Source organism: Rhinoraja longicauda, chromosome 31, assembly GCF_053455715.1.
Source record: "Rhinoraja longicauda isolate Sanriku21f chromosome 31, sRhiLon1.1, whole genome shotgun sequence".
Taxonomy (NCBI): Eukaryota; Metazoa; Chordata; class Chondrichthyes; order Rajiformes; family Arhynchobatidae; genus Rhinoraja; species Rhinoraja longicauda.
In genome coordinates, this window is record NC_135983.1 from 183363 (window position 1) to 199291 (window position 15929).

General features: G+C 52.8%; 1 protein-coding gene across 1 annotated transcript in view; it reads right to left on the reverse strand.

Moving 5' to 3' along the window:
* The window catches only part of LOC144608407 (whirlin-like), a 78110-nt gene extending 69578 nt beyond the window's left edge, over nt 1-8532 (reverse strand). The window contains exon 1 of the mRNA XM_078426139.1: nt 8179-8532. Within this exon, the coding sequence (XP_078282265.1) occupies nt 8179-8532 (354 nt within the window). The remainder of the gene's footprint in view (nt 1-8178) is intronic.
* Between the last annotated feature and the right edge of the window lie 7397 nt (nt 8533-15929).

The following is a 15929-nucleotide window of genomic DNA, read 5'->3' on the forward strand; positions in this document are numbered from 1 at the left end:
ACTGCATCTGCCATGCATCTGCCCACTCACACAACCTGTCCAAGTCACCCTGCATCCTCATAACATCCTCCTCACACTTCACACTGCCACCCAGCTTTGTGTCATCTGCAAATTTGCTAATGTTACTTTTAATCCCTTCATCCGAGTCATTAAGGTACATTGTAAATAGCTGTGGTCCCAGCACCGAGCCTTGCGGTACCACACTAGTCACTGCCTGCCATTCTGAAAGGTACCCATTTATCCCTACTCTTTGTTCCCTGCCTGCCAACCAATTTTCTATCCATGTCAGTACCCAACCCATCAATACCATGTGCTCTAATTTTGCCCACTAATCTCCTATGTGGGACCTTATCGAAGGCTTTCTGAAAGTCCAGGTACACTGCATCCATTGGCTCTCCCTTGTTCATTTTCCTAGTTACATCCTCAAAAACTCCAGAAGGTTAGTGACTTCCCCTTCGTAAATCCATGCTGACTCGGAACGATCCTGTTACTGCTAGCCAAATGTTCTGCAATTTCTTCTTTTATAACCACTGATGTCAGACTAACTGGTCTATAATTTCCCGTTTTCTCTCTCCCTCCTTTCTTAAAAAGTGGGATAACATTAGCTCCCCTCCAATCCACAGGAACTGATCCTGAATCTGTAGAACATTGGAAAATGATCACAAATGCGTTCACGATTTCTAGAGCCACTTCCTTAAGTACCCTGGGATGCAGACCATCAGGCCCCGGGGATTTATCAACCTTCAGTCCCATCAATCTACCCAACACCATTTCCTGCCTAATGTGAATTTCCTTCAGTTCCTCCTTCACCCTAGGATCTCTGGCCATTAAAATATCTGGGAGATTGTTTGTGTCTTCCTTAGTGAAGACAGATCCAAAGTACCTCTTCAACTCGTCTGCCATTTCCCTGTTCCCCATAATAAATTCATCTGCTTCTGTCTTCAAGGGACCCACATTTGTCTTAACTATTTTTTTCCTCTTCACGTACCTAAAGAAGCTTTTACTATCCTCCTTTATATTCTTGGCTAGCTTACCTTCATACCTCATCTTTTCTCCCCGTATTGCCTTTTCAGTTATCTTCTGATGCTCTTTAAAAGAGTCCCAAATACAATTTGTTCATCGTGTAAAACATGTATTGGGGAATTTAAAATGCATTGCTCTTTTTCTCTTTAAATAGTATATTATTCTCACACTCATTCACACATTATATGATAGGAAATGTCATAATTAGCTTCAGAAGACTAACAAGTGTGCAAAACAAATACTTTCCTTCCCCCATTTCCACCTTTTGTTAAAATGTTACCAGTTTATCCTGTAGCAAATTTGAGTTAATTTAACACAAAACCCTGTCCCTGCTCTGTTAAACTGTTCAAAATTATTTCAATTGAGATTTCCAACACCCAGCAGACAAATAAAATGCTTGTTGAAACTGGAATAAATCTCAGCATCTATGCTAACGCTCAGGCAGTGACTAGTGGGGTACCGCAAGGCTCGGTGCTGGGACCGCAGCTATTTACAATATACATTAATGACTTGGATGAAGGGATTAAAAGTAACATTAGCAAATTTGCAGATGATACAAAGCTGGGTGGTAGTGTGAGCTGTGAGGAAGATGCTATGAGGTTGCAGGTGACTTGGACAGGTTGTGTGAGTGGGCGGATGCATGGCAGATGCAGTTTAATGTGGATAAGTGTGAGGTTATCCACTTTGGTGGTAAGAATAAGGCGGCAGATTATTATCTGAATGGTGTTAAGTTAGAAAAAGGGGACGCACAACGAGATCTTGGTGTCCTAGTGCATCAGTCACTGAAAGGAAGCATGCAGATACAGCAGGCAGTGAAGAAAGCCAATGGAATGTTGGCCTTCATAACAAGAGGAGTTGAGTATAGGAGCAAAGAGGTCCTTCTGCAGTAGTGAGACCGCACCTGGAGTACTGTGTGCAGTTTTGGTCTCCAAATTTGAGGAAGGATATTCTTGCTATTGAGGGCGTGCAGCGTAGGTTTACTAGGTTAATTCCCGGAATGGCGGGACTGTCATATGTTGAAAGATTGGAGCGGCTGGGCTTGTGTACACTGGAATTTAGAAGGATGAGAGGGGATCTTATCGAAACATAAGATTATTAAGGGGTTAGACACGTTAGAGGCAGGAAACATGTTCCCAATGTTGGGGGAGTCCAGAACCAGGGGCCACAGTTTAAGAATAAGGGGTAGGCCATTTAGAACGGAGATGAGGAAAAACTTTTTCAGTCAGAGTTATAAATCTGTGGAATTCACTGCCTCAGAAGGCAGTGGAGGCCAAGTCTCTGAATGCATTCAAGAGAGAACTACATAGACCTCTTAAGGATAGCGGAGTCAGGGGGTATGGGGAGAAGGCAGGAACGGGGTACTGATTGAGAATGATCAGCTATGATCACATTGAATGGTGGTGCTGGCTCGAAGAGCCGAATGGCCTACTCCTGCACCTACTCCTACTCCTGTCTATTGTCTAACCTGAAAGCAATAGCTATACAGTTTAGTTTATTGTCACGTGCATTAGTGAAAATTGCTCTGTCTTGATTCTCTTTTATTTATTGTACAGGGAAAGCGTGCAATAATAGCAGTTGCCCTTTTGAATGTCATGTCATTTTCCAAATGCTAATGATAAAGCAACAGCCAAATGCTTGCAGAGTACTGACTCTGTTGTTCCACATGTTTACAATTCTTGACATAATGGCACAGGTAGAACCCATGACTAGCAAGGCTGGTTAACCAAGCATGCCTGACAATTGCAGTTGGAGAGGCAGTCATGAAGCATGGAAAGAAACCTTTTGGCCCAACATGTCCATGTTGACAAAGACGCCCCATCAACGCTAATCTTGTTTACCCATGTTTGGCCCATATCCTTCTAAACCTTTCCTATCCATGGATCTGTCCAAGTATATTTTAAATGCTATCATAGTACCTGCATTGACTACCTCCTCTGGTAGCTCATTCCATATACCCACCATCCTCAGTGAAAAAAATTCCCCTAAGGTCCCTATTAAATCTTGCCCCACTAACCTTAAACCTATGTCCTCTGGTTTTTGATTCCCTTAGCCTGGGTAAAATAGTCTGTACTTTCACTTTATCTATTCTCCTCATGATGAGGTAAATGAAGCATTCCCATAAAATTGTTTACAAATGGTAAAATATGCTTTTGAATTGTTTTAAACATACTATTTATCCACCTCTGAACATTCTTTCTATTCAATTAGCAAGATTGCACTCTACCATACTAATTCAGATTGATTATGCACTATTCAATGTCAAAGCAACGTTACTGACAGTTCAGCAAAAAATATTTCTCACTGAGCAACAGATTGACCAGTCAGAGCGCTGTGGGCTTCAGCCCCTTTCCTGATACACATGCTGTATTCAGTACACAAAGTGCGGGAGTAACACAGCAGGTCAGGCAACATCTCTAGAGAATATGGATAGGTGATGTTTTGGGTTGGGACCCTTCGAAACATCATCCATCCATGTTCTCCAGATATACTGCCTGACCTGCTGAGTTATTACAGCACTTTGTGTCTTTTATAAACCAGTATCATATCATATCATATATATACAGCCGGAAACAGGCCTTTTCGGCCCTCCAAGTCCGTGCCGCCCAGTAATCCCCGTACATTAACACTATCCTACACCCACTAGGGACAATTTTCACATTTACCCAGCCAATTAACCTACATACCTGTACGTCTTTGGAGTGTGGGAGGAAACCTAAGATCTCGGAGAAAACTCACGCAGGTCACGGGGAGAACGTACAAACTCCTTACAGTGCAGCACCCGTAGTCAGGATCGAACCGTCAACATACAAAAAGCCACAAAGTGCTGGAATAACTCAGCAGGTCAGGCAGCATCTCTGGAGGTGATGTTTCAGGTCAAGACCCTTCTTTTGACTGATGGGGAAGGGGGGGGGGGCGGGGGAAGAGAGGAAAGCTGGAAAAGGGGTGTGGCAGAACAAAGCAGATAGGTGAGGCGGGGTTTTGACAGCCAGATGGTTGAAACAAAGGCCAGATATAACACAGAAGGTATGAGACAGGTCTGAAGATTGTGAAGGAATGTGTAGGAAGGAACTGCCGATGCTGGTTTACACTTAAAATAGACACAAAATGCTGGAGTAACTCAGAGGATCAGGCAGCATTTCTGGAGAAAAGGAATAGGTGCTGTTTTGGGTCAAGACCCTTCTTCAGGCTGAGAATCAGAGGAGAGAGAAACTAGAAACTACCTCAAAGATAGGAGTTTCGCCATCAACATAAGCAGTTATTCCTCTGCTCCAGCTAGCCTCTCCTGCGGAGTTCCACAAGGCTCCATCCTAGGCCCCATTCTCTTCTCTCTATACATGCTCCCCCTTGGCCAAATCATTCAAAGGCACGGCATTTCTTTCCACTGCTATGCCGATGACACTCAGCTTTACCTCCCCCTGAAACCCAACAACCAGTCAAATTTAAACAGCCTCTTACACTGCCTTGAGGACATAAAATGTTGGATGGCACAGAACTTCCTCCAATTAAATGAGAGCAAGGCTGAGGTCATCCTATTCGCCCCCCCCTCCCCCCCCCCCCCGACTCCATCAAATCGATAACAGGCAGTCTTGGAAGCCTATCCTGCCTAGTCAAACCGCATGTCAAAAACCTCGGCGTGATATTTGACTCTGCATTAAAATTTGACAAGCAAGTCAATGCTGTGGTAAAAGCCAGCTTCTTCCAACTTCGTACCATAGCTAAAATCAAACCTTTCCTCCAATTCGACGACATTGAAAAAATAATTCACGCTTTCATTTCCTCCCGCCTAGATTACTGTAACTCCCTATACACTGGGATCAGCCAATCTTCCCTGTCCCGCCTGCAACTGGTCCAAAACGCCGCAGCGAGACTCCTGACGGGTACCCGTAAAAGGGACCACATCACACCGATTCTGGCCTCTCTCCACTGGCCCCCTGTATGGTACAGAATCAACTTCAAGCTCCTCCTATTCACATATAAAGCCCTAAATGGACATTCCCCCCCACGAAAAATCTTCTAACCCACCTTTCTAACTCCAGGTCCCTCAGGTCGGCCGACTTGGGGCTACTCACTATCCTGCGGTCTAGGCTTAAGCTCAGGGGTGACCGCGCTTTTGCGGTTGCAGCTCCTAGACTGTGGAACAGCATCCCTCTCCCCATCAGAACTGCCCCCTCCATCGACTCCTTTAAGTTCAGGCTCAAAACCTATTTCTACTCCCTAGCGTTTGAGGCTCATTGAGGAGGCGCTGTGAACTGTTTTGTATGTGCTGTTATGTTTGCGTGCTACTGTGTTTCATTTTTTTTTCTTCCTTAGTACCTAATCAGATGTACAGCACTTTGGTCAACGTGGCTTGTTTTTAAATATGCTATACAAATAAAATTGACTTGACTTGACTAGAGGGATGAAAACGTACAGAACAATCACCGATGACAAAGGAACAAAATGGTCCATCGTTGCCTGTGGAAGAGGCAATAACGAAGGGAGACAAACAGTGAAACTAGCAGGACGGTTAAGGTGGGGATGGGATGGAGAGAGAGGGAGGGAATGTAAGGGTTACTTGAAATTAGAGAAATCCAGCAGTATTAATATTGATTCCTCTAATTTCAAGTAACCCTTGCATTCCCTCTCTCTCCGTTCTCCCCACCCCCACCGCAGTCATCGTAGTTTAATGTTCGCTGTTCACCGTTGGGCTGTGGTTTGTGAACCTAGAGAGGAAACTTGTGAAGACAGGGGGAGGAGTCCAGATGGGGCATACGCAAGGGGAATGGGGGGGGGGGGGGAGGTGTGGGGAGAAAAGGACAGGGGGCATGTTAGAGGTTACCCAAAATTGGAGAAACTACTCAAATGGAATATGATGTGCTGCTCTTCCAGTTTGCGTGTGGCATCGCTCTGGCAATGGAGGAGGCCCAGGACAGAAAGGACATTATGGGAAGGGAATGGAGTTAAAATGGTTAGCAACTGGAAAATTCAGCAGGCCTTGGTGCACCGAGCGCAAGTGTTCAGCATAACAGTCCCCGAGTGTACACCTGGTCTCACTGATGTACTGGAGGCCACAACAGGGTCAGGAAGCATTTCTGGAGAAAAGGAATAGGTGGCAACGATGATGCTGGACCGCACGACGACGTAGCCATGAAGCTACTAACACAGCATCAGAGAGCCAGGTGCGATCCTGACTATGGTTCTTATCTGTACGGAGTTTGTACATTCTCCTCGTAACAATAGACAATAGGTGCAGGAGTAGGCCATTCAGCCCTTCGAGCCAGCACCGCCATTCAATGCGATCATGGCTGATCACTCTCAATCAGTACCCCGTTCCTGCCTTCTCCCCATACCCCCTCACTCCGCTATCCTTAAGAGCTCTATCCAGCTCTCTCTTGAAAGCATCCAACGAACTGGCCTCCACTGCCTTCTGAGGCAGAGAATTCCACACCTTCACCACTCTCTGACTGAAAACCTACATGGGTTTTTCCCCCGAGATCTTCGGTTTCCTTCCACCCCAAAGACGTACAGGTTTGTAGTATCGGGACAGATGCTACATCACAAGGCAAAGTAACCTGGGTGGGGGGTGGGGGGGGGGGGGGGGGGGAGAGGTCAGTGGGAAGGGTTGAGGGTTGAGTGAACCAATGTCACTGAAGGAGCAGTCTCTGCAAAGGAGAAGAAATGATTGGTGGGATCACAAAGCAAATGATGGAGATGATGGAGTACGATGTATTGGGTGCGGAGGTTGGTGAAGTGAAAGGTGAAGAACAGGGACCTCTATCCTTGTTCCGTCTGGCGGGGGTGGGGGGGGCAAGAACAGAACACAGAGGAGACACGGGTGAGAGATGTTGGGAAGAAAGAGGACATATCGGAAAATCTAGTGTGCTGGCTCACTTCGGTCAGTCTAACATGCTCCTAGGCTAATCTGACCCTCCCCTTCGCCTGGCCACTCCTAATTCTCGTCCAACCTTCCCCCTTGGTCATGATGCCCCCTCACCCACTGTCCCTCTCCTTCACCGCCCCCCTCACCCACCACCATCTCCTCTCCCTCACCCACTGCCCCTCTCCCTCACCCACTGCCCTCACCCACTGTCCCTCTCCCTCACCCACCGCCCCTCTCCCTCACCCACTGCTCCTCACCCACCCCCCTCTCCCTCACCCACCGCCCCTCTCCCTCACCCACTGCCCCTCACCCACCGCCCCTCTCCCTCACCCACTGCTCCTCACCCACCCCCCTCTCACCCACCGTCCCTCTCCCTCACCCACTGCTCCTCACCCACCCCCTTCTCCCTCACCCACCCCCTTCTCCCTCACCCACCCCCTCTCCCTCCCACTGCCCCCTCACCCACCCCCCTCTCCCTCACCCACCGCCCCTCTCCCTCACCCACTGCCCCCTCCCCCTCACCCACCCCCTTCTCCCTCCCACTGCCCCCTCCCCCTCACCCACCCCCCTCTCCCTCCCACTGCCCCCTCCCCCTCACCCAACCCCCTCTCCCTCACCCACCCCCCTCTCCCTCCCACTGCCCCCTCCCCCTCACCCACCCCCCTCTCCCTCACCCACCGCCCCTCTCCCTCACCCACTGCCCCCTCCCCCTCACCCACCCCCCTCTCCCTCCCACTGCCCCCTCCCCCTCACCCACCCCCTCTCCCTCACCCACCGCCCCTCTCCCTCACCCACTGCCCCCTCCCCCTCACCCACCCCCCTCTCCCTCCCACTGCCCCCTCCCCCTCACCCACCCCCTCTCCCTCCCACTGCCCCCTCACCCACCCCCCTCCCCCTCACCCACTGCCCCTCTCCCTCCCATTGCCCCCTCCCCCTCACCCACCCCTCTCTCCCTCCCATTGCCCCCTCCCCCTCACCCACCCCCGCTCCCTCCCACTGCCCCCTCTCCCTCACCCACCCCCCTCCCCCTCACCCACTGCCCCTCTCCCTCCCACTGCCCCTCTCCCGCCGCCATCCCCCTCCTCACCCACTGCCCCCTCTCCCTCACCCACCCCCCTCCCCCTCACCCACTGCCCCCCCTCACCCACCGCCCCTCTCCCTCCCACCCCCCCCTCACCCACTGCCCCTCTCCCTCACCCACTGCCCCCCCTCACCCACCGCCATCTCCCCCCTCACCCACCGCCATCTCCCTCCTCACCCACTGCCCCTCTCCCTCACCCACTGCCCGCACTCACGCGGCTGTCCGGACTGCTGGGGTAAGGCCCCTCGGCCGTGTACTGGTCGAAGAGCAGCTGGTCGGAGCGGGGAATAACGAGGCGGAGGAGGGGCAGTAGTTGGCGTTTGCGGGGACAGTCGAGCAACAGGCCGAGGCTGGCCACCAGCTCGCACACGTTACGCCGCCGCTGGTACTCGTTGAGGCAGTGGATGAAGCGCAGGCGCTCCGCCTCACTCAGCAGCGCCGTCAGGGCTCGGTGTAGGCGGCGCACAGTGCCCGACAGCGGCCGCCCAACGCTGCTGCCGCCGCCGCCGCCGCCCGGGACTGGGACCGAGACCGGGACTCGAGCCGGAGCCGCCATCGCCATCGCCATCTCACGCGCAGCCAGGGAGCCGCGCTCGTGCTCGTGCTCGCGCTCCGCCCGTTACCGCCGCCGTTGCCTGGAGACCATGGGGGAGGGGCGGAGTCTCATTTGGGTTGTTGTTGGCACGTGACTCTACCCGCCGCGCCCCCCCCACACACACACACACACACACACACGTGACAGGCTCCACACACACACACACACACACGTGACAGGCTCCACACACACACGTGACAGGCTCCACACACACACACACACGTGACAGGCTCCACACACACACACACACATGACAGGTCCCACACACACACACGTGACAGGCCCCACACATACACACACGTGACAGGCCCCACACACACACACACACGTGACAGGTCCCACACGCACACACACACACCTGACAGGCCCCACACACACACACACACACACACACACACGTGACAGGCCCCACACACACACGTGACAGGCTCCACACACACACACACGTGACAGGCCGCACACACACACGACAGGGTCCACACACACACATACACACACGTGACAGGCTCCACACACACACACATGTGTCAGGCTCCATACACAGATACACACACACACGTGACTGGCTCCACACACATGCACGTGACAGGCTCCACACGCTGTCCATCGTTCTCGTTCTGGTCTTGGTTGATTACTGCGCAAACACCTCATAAGTGGTCGGAGTGAGTAGAGGTGATTAAATTTTGAAGTGGGCCTTTTTTTTTACCAAGTTGAGGAGATCTAGTTGCTCAATCCCCTTTATATATGACTGAACATCGGGAGTGGCACATGTGTTGGGTGATAACATATTCCATTCCCTAGGGTAAAGGGAATATTGGTAGCAAAGTTTATTGAAACTCAGCGAGTTGATGATGTAGGGATGATGTAGGTATTTTATCTTGTTTACCAAGTATCACAGGTAATGCAAAGAGGGCAACAGGTAGTGCAAAGAGGGCAACAGGTAGTGCAAAGAGGGCAACAGTTATTGCAAAGAGAATCACAGGTAGTGCAAAGAGGGCAACAGGTAGTGCAAAGAGGGCGACAGGTAGTGCAAAGAGGGCAACGGTTATTGCAAAGAGAATCACAGGTAGTGCAAAGAGAATCACAGGAAGTGCAAAGAGAATCACAGGAAGTGCAAAGAGAATCACAGCGAGTGCAAAGAGGGTAACAGGTAGTGCAAAGATGTTTATTTTAGATTATTATGATCACATGCCCCGTGATGAAGTGACAGACTCTGCCTGCTGTCCATTCCATCACACTGTACATGACTAAACAAGTAATACAGGTAGTGAAAGAGAATAACAGCAGCATTCCATCATACAGTGCATGATTGATACTTTATTGTCACATGTACTTGATACAGTGAAACTCTTTGCTTTGCATCTATTATATAAAGTACACAAAGAGTCGCCTTGTACAGGGCGACAAAGTTACAAAAAGTATCCGATGGTCCCACTTCCTTTGCCGCTCCCACCAGCCTGGCTCATCATCACACGCACAGCTGCTACTGCCACATACACCTTGCATCCCGTCGCGGAGCGGAAATTATGCAGCGACACAGTTGCCTAGAGACGAGGGCAGCGTGTGGGAGGAGCGGGGGAGGGGGGGGAAAGGGGGGGGTCTCAATGGTTTGTTATTATCAAATCGCCCCCATGCACCCCATGTGACAGACTCTGCCTGCTGCAAAGAGAATCATACCAGAATGCACAGTGTACTGATCCAGCATTACAGTTAGAGAGCAAACATCCTTGGTTTATTTTTGTTCAGGTTAATTCATTATTGTTACATACGAAAGGCATTATTATTACATGCGATAGTGACAGGTTCTGCCTCCTGTACATGGCAACACAAGTACTACAGGTAGTGCAAAGAGAATGATTGCAGCATGCAGTGTACCGTGTTACAGTTACAGAGGGAAAAAAATCTAGGTTTATTTTATGTGTAGGAAAGAACTGTAGATGCTGGTTTAAATGGAAAGTAGACACAAAAAGGTGGAGTAACTCAGCAGGACAGGCAGCATCTCAGGAGAGAAGGGATGGGTGACGTTTCGGGTCGAGACCCTTCTGCAGACTGAGAGTCAGGGGAAAGGAAAACGAGAGATATAGATGGCATTTTGTATATAGGTTTATTTTAGTTCAGTTTAGTTTATTATTGTCACGTGTACCGAGGACAGTGAAACGCTTTCTTTTGCATGCTATACAGTCAAGTCTATACATGAATACAATCAAGCCATGCACAGATATTGGATAAAGGTACAACATTTTGTGCAAGGTATAACATTGGAATCCGATAAAGTTTGATTAAAGGCAATTGAAAGGTCTCCAGTGAGATACTGTAGATGGGAGGTCAGGCAGCATCTTGCCCGAGGGTCGGTTCAGTTGCTTGATGACAGCTGGGAATCTACTTCCAGAAATTCGAGGTATGTGTATTCAAACTTCTGTACCTCTTGCCTGATGGGAGAGGGGAGAAGAGAGAGTTGTTCTTGATTATGCTGGCAGCCTTGCTGAGACAGCGTGAAGTATAGAACGATTCCATGGAAGGGAAGTTGGTTTGAATGATCGTCTGGGCTGCGTCCACAACTCTTTGCAATTTCTTGCGGTCATGGATGCAATGTCTTGCAGTTGCTAAACCAGGCTATGATGCACTACGATAAGTTGCTTTCTATGGTGCATTCGGAGAATTTGATGTAGGTTGTTGGGGACATGTTAAACTTCTTCAACCTTCGAAGGAAGTTGAGGTGTTGGTGTGCTTTCTAGGCCATAGCTTCAATGCGGCTGGTCCAGGACAAATTGCTGGTGATATTTATTGAAGTTTGAAAGTGCATACCTCCAGATTCAGGAACAATTTCTTCCTAACTGTTATCAGGCAAAAGAACCATCCTCTCGTGAACTATAATGCGGTCCTGACCCCCTATCGACCTCATTGGAGACCTTCGAACTATCTTTAATCTGGCTGTAATGGACCATATCTTGCACCAAACATTATCCATCTGTGTGCGGCAAAAAGGTCGCTGTGAGCCCTGACAGCAGCCCTGGCTCGCATGCTGCAGAACTGAGAACTCCCCCTGGACTGGGAGCCTCATTTGAGGCTCCTCTCCCCCTCGATCCTGAAGAACGGTGATGAAGGTGAAGGGAGTTGGCGACGGCGGCAGACATTGGACGATGGGCTGATTGTCGGCGGTGGTGGACGGAGGAGAGGATCGGAGAGCGGGCTGTGGACTCACCTCCCGCGCCCTCGGAGGCACTGTGGCGGTTCCGTGGTTGGCTGCAGGAGGCGCCCGGGGCACGGAGGCTGAGTGGTGTCTGCGGGAGGTGGGGGGACGCTGCATCCACGGGTCAAGGTGTCAGTGGAGTGGAGTGAGATTGGGAGTGGAGCGGGAGCGCGACTGGTGTGGGAGTGGGAGTGGGTCTGGAGTGGGAGCGCGACTGGTGTGGGAGTGGATTGGGAGTGGAGTGGAGTGGGAGCGAGACTGGAGTGGGAGTGGGACTGGAGTGGGAGTGGGAGTGGGACTGGAGTGGGAGTGGGAGTGGGACTGGTGGGAGTTGGAGTGGGAGTGGGACTGGTGGGAGTGGAGTGGGAGTTGGAGTGGGAGTGGGACTGGAGTGGGAGTGGAGTGGGAGTGGAGTGGGAGTGGGACTGGTGGGAGTGGGAATGGAGTGGGAGTAGAGTGGGAGTTGGAGTGGGAGTGGGATTGGAGTGGGAGTGGGACTGGAGCGGGAGTGGGACTGGAGTGGGAGTGGTACTGGAATGGGAGTGGGAGAGGGAGAGGAGTGGGACAGGGAGTGGGAGTGAAGTGGGAGTGGGAGAGGAAGAGGAGTGGGACAGGGAGTGGGAGTGGTGTGGAACTGGAGTGGGAGTGGTACTGGGAATTGGAGTGGGTGTGGGATTGGAGTGGTAGTGGGAGAGGAGTGGGACTGGAGTGGGAGAGGAAGAGGAGTGGGACTGGAGTAGGAGTGGGAGAGGAAGAGGAGTGCGACAGGGAGTGGGAGTGGAGTGGGACTGGAGTGGGAGTGGGAGAGGGAAGGGAGTGGGACTCGGAGTTGGAGTGGGAGAGGGACTGGAGTATTGGGTATTGTCCACAAGGTGGAGCCACAGTGGCTGTGTCGTGGACAGTCTGTCTCATCCTTTGTTGTTTTTTCATGTTTTAGTGTACTTCAGCCTATTTTATGTGGAATCTTTTAAAAAGTATTTTACCTTGACGGAGATGCGATTTTTTTCCCATATCGTATATCCGTCCGCACTGTGGCCTACCATCGCGGAGCTGGCGGCCTCTGCTGGAGATCGACTTCAGGAGTTCCAACCGTGGGAGCCTGAGCTCGCAGTCCCTGGTTAGAGACCAACTTCGGCAGCTCCTAGCCACAGGAGCTTTGACCGCCCCAACGTGGGAGCTTCGATCACCTCGATATGGAGGCTTTGATCCCCTTGACGTGGAGGCTTCGATCACCTCAACGTGGGGGCTTCAATCGCCGGCTGAGGGAGCTAAAGAGGAAAATAAAGAGGAAGAAGCTAGGACTGTAATGCCTCCCATCACAGTGAGGATTGTGAGGAACCCACCTTGGTGGATGTTTATGTCAACCTTTATAGAGTTGTGTATCTTGTTGTTTTGTTTTTAGTATGGCTGTATGGTACCTTAATTAGCGACAATAAACAGACCTTTGAACCTTTGAGTTGGAGTGGCAGTGGGAGTGGGACTGGAGTGGGAGTGGGAGTGGGAGTGGAGTAGAGTGGGAGTGGGAGTGGGACATGAGTTGGAGTGGGAGTGGGAGTTGGAGTGGAGTGGGAGTGGAGTGGGAGTGGGAGTGGAGTGGAGTGAGAGTGGGAGTGGGAGTGGGAGTGGAGTGGGAGTGGAGTGGGAGTGGGACTGGAGTGGGAGTGGGAGTGGAATGGGAGTGGGGTGGGAGTGGGAGTGGAGTGGAACTGGAGTGGGAGTGGGAGTGGGAGTGGAGTGGAAGTGGGAGTGGAGTGGGACTGGAGTGGGAGTGGAGTGGAGTGGGGTGGGAATGGGACTGGGAATGGGAGTGGGAGTGGGAGTCGAGTGGGAGTGGGACTGGAGTGGGAGTGGGAGTGGGAGTGGGGTGGGAGTGGGAGTGGGACTGGAGTGGGAGTGGCAGTGGGAGTGGAGTGGAGTGGGAGTGAAATGGGAGTGGGACTGGAGTGGGAGTGGGAGTGGGAGTGGAGTGGGAGTGAGACTAGAGTGGGAGTGGGAGTGGAATGGTAGTAGGGTGGGAGTGGGAGTGGAGTGGGAGTGGGAGTGGAGTGGGAGTGGGAGTGGGAGTGGAGTGGGAGTGGGAGTGGATGTGGGAGTGGGGGTGGAGTGGAAGTAGGAGTGGAGTGGGAGTGGGAGTGGGAGTGCGAGTGGGAGTGGAAGTGGAGTGGAAGTAGGAGTGGAGTGGGAGGGGTGGGAATGGGAGTGGGAATGGGAGTGGGAGTGCGAGTGGGAGTGGGAGTGGGAGTGGGACTGGAGTGGGAGTGGGAGTGGGAGTGGAGTGCGAGTGGGTGTGGAGTGGGACTGGAGTGGGAGTGGGTGTGGTAGTGGGAGTGGAGTGGAAGTAGGAGTGGAGTGGGCCTGGAGTGGGTGGGAATGGGGTGGAAGTGGAGTGGGACAGGAGTGGGAGTGGGGTGGGAGTGGAGTGGGAGTGGAGTGGGAGTGGAGTGGGAGTGGGAGTGGAGTGGGACTGGAGTGGGAGTGGGAATGGGAGTGGGATGGGAGGTGGAGTGGGAGTGGGGGTGGGGAGTGGGAGTGGGACTGGAGTGGAAGTGGGAGTGGCAGTGGGAGTGGGAGTGGGAGTGGGAGTGGAGTGGGGTGGGAGTGGGAGTGGGAGTTCAAGTGGGAGTGGTAGTGGGAGTGGAGTGGGAGTGGGAGTGGAGTGGGACTGGAGTGGGAGTGGAGTGGAGTGGAGTGGGGTGGGAATGGGACTGGGAATGGGAATGGGAGTGGGAGTGGGAGTCGAGTGGGAGTGGGACTGGAGTGGGAGTGGGAGTGGGAGTGGGGTGGGAGTGGGAGTGGGACTGGAGTGGGAGTGGCAGTGGGAGTGGAGTGGAGTGGGAGTGAAATGGGAGTGGGACTGGAGTGGGAGTGGGAGTGGGAGTGGAGTGGGAGTGAGACTAGAGTGGGAGTGGGAGTGGAATGGTAGTAGGGTGGGAGTGGGAGTGGAGTGGGAGTGGGAGTGGAGTGGGAGTGGGAGTGGGAGTGGAGTGGGAGTGGGAGTGGATGTGGGAGTGGGGGTGGAGTGGAAGTAGGAGTGGAGTGGGAGTGGGAGTGGGAGTGCGAGTGGGAGTGGAAGTGGAGTGGAAGTAGGAGTGGAGTGGGAGGGGTGGGAATGGGAGTGGGAATGGGAGTGGGAGTGCGAGTGGGAGTGGGAGTGGGAGTGGGACTGGAGTGGGAGTGGGAGTGGGAGTGGAGTGCGAGTGGGTGTGGAGTGGGACTGGAGTGGGAGTGGGTGTGGTAGTGGGAGTGGAGTGGAAGTAGGAGTGGAGTGGGCCTGGAGTGGGTGGGAATGGGGTGGAAGTGGAGTGGGACAGGAGTGGGAGTGGGGTGGGAGTGGAGTGGGAGTGGAGTGGGAGTGGAGTGGGAGTGGGAGTGGAGTGGGACTGGAGTGGGAGTGGGAATGGGAGTGGGATGGGAGGTGGAGTGGGAGTGGGGGTGGGAGTGGGAGTGGGACTGGAGTGGAAGTGGGAGTGGCAGTGGGAGTGGGAGTGGGAGTGGGAGTGGAGTGGGGTGGGAGTGGGAGTGGGAGTTCAAGTGGGAGTGGTAGTGGGAGTGGAGTGGGAGTGGGAATGGTGTGGGACTGGAGTGGGAGTGGGAGTGGGGTGGGAGTGGGAGTGGGAGTGGGAGTGGGAGTGGGAGTGGGAGTGGGGTGGGAGTGGGAGTGGGAGTGGGAGTGGGTTGTGGGAGTGGAGTGGGAGTGGGAGTGGGGTGGGAGTGGGAGTGGGAGTGGGAGTGGGAGTGGGTTGTGGGAGTGGAGTGGGAGTTGGAATGGGGTGGGAGTGGGACTGGAGTGGAGTGGGAGTGGGAGTGGGGTGGGAGTGGGAGTGGGAGTTCAAGTGGGTGTGGGAGTTCAAGTGGGTGTGGGAGTTCAAGTGGGAGTGGGAGTGGGATTGGAGTGGGAGTGGGATTGGAGTGGGAGTGGGAGTGGGAGTGGAGGTTCAAGTGGGTGTGGGACTGGGACTGGAGTGGAGTGGGCCGTTGGAGGCCTGCAGCAGCCGGGGGATCATGCGAATCGGGCACCACTAGAGGCTCCACTGACGCTGAGAACACGGACTTGGCCTGCAGCATCACAGCGAGGCAAAGCAGCAGTGGAGGACACCATAAGCATTGCCAGGACATGTCAACCAATACAATATGGACCCAGCGCTGTCGCCAGGACAACGGACCTTGAAGGCTAAGATAA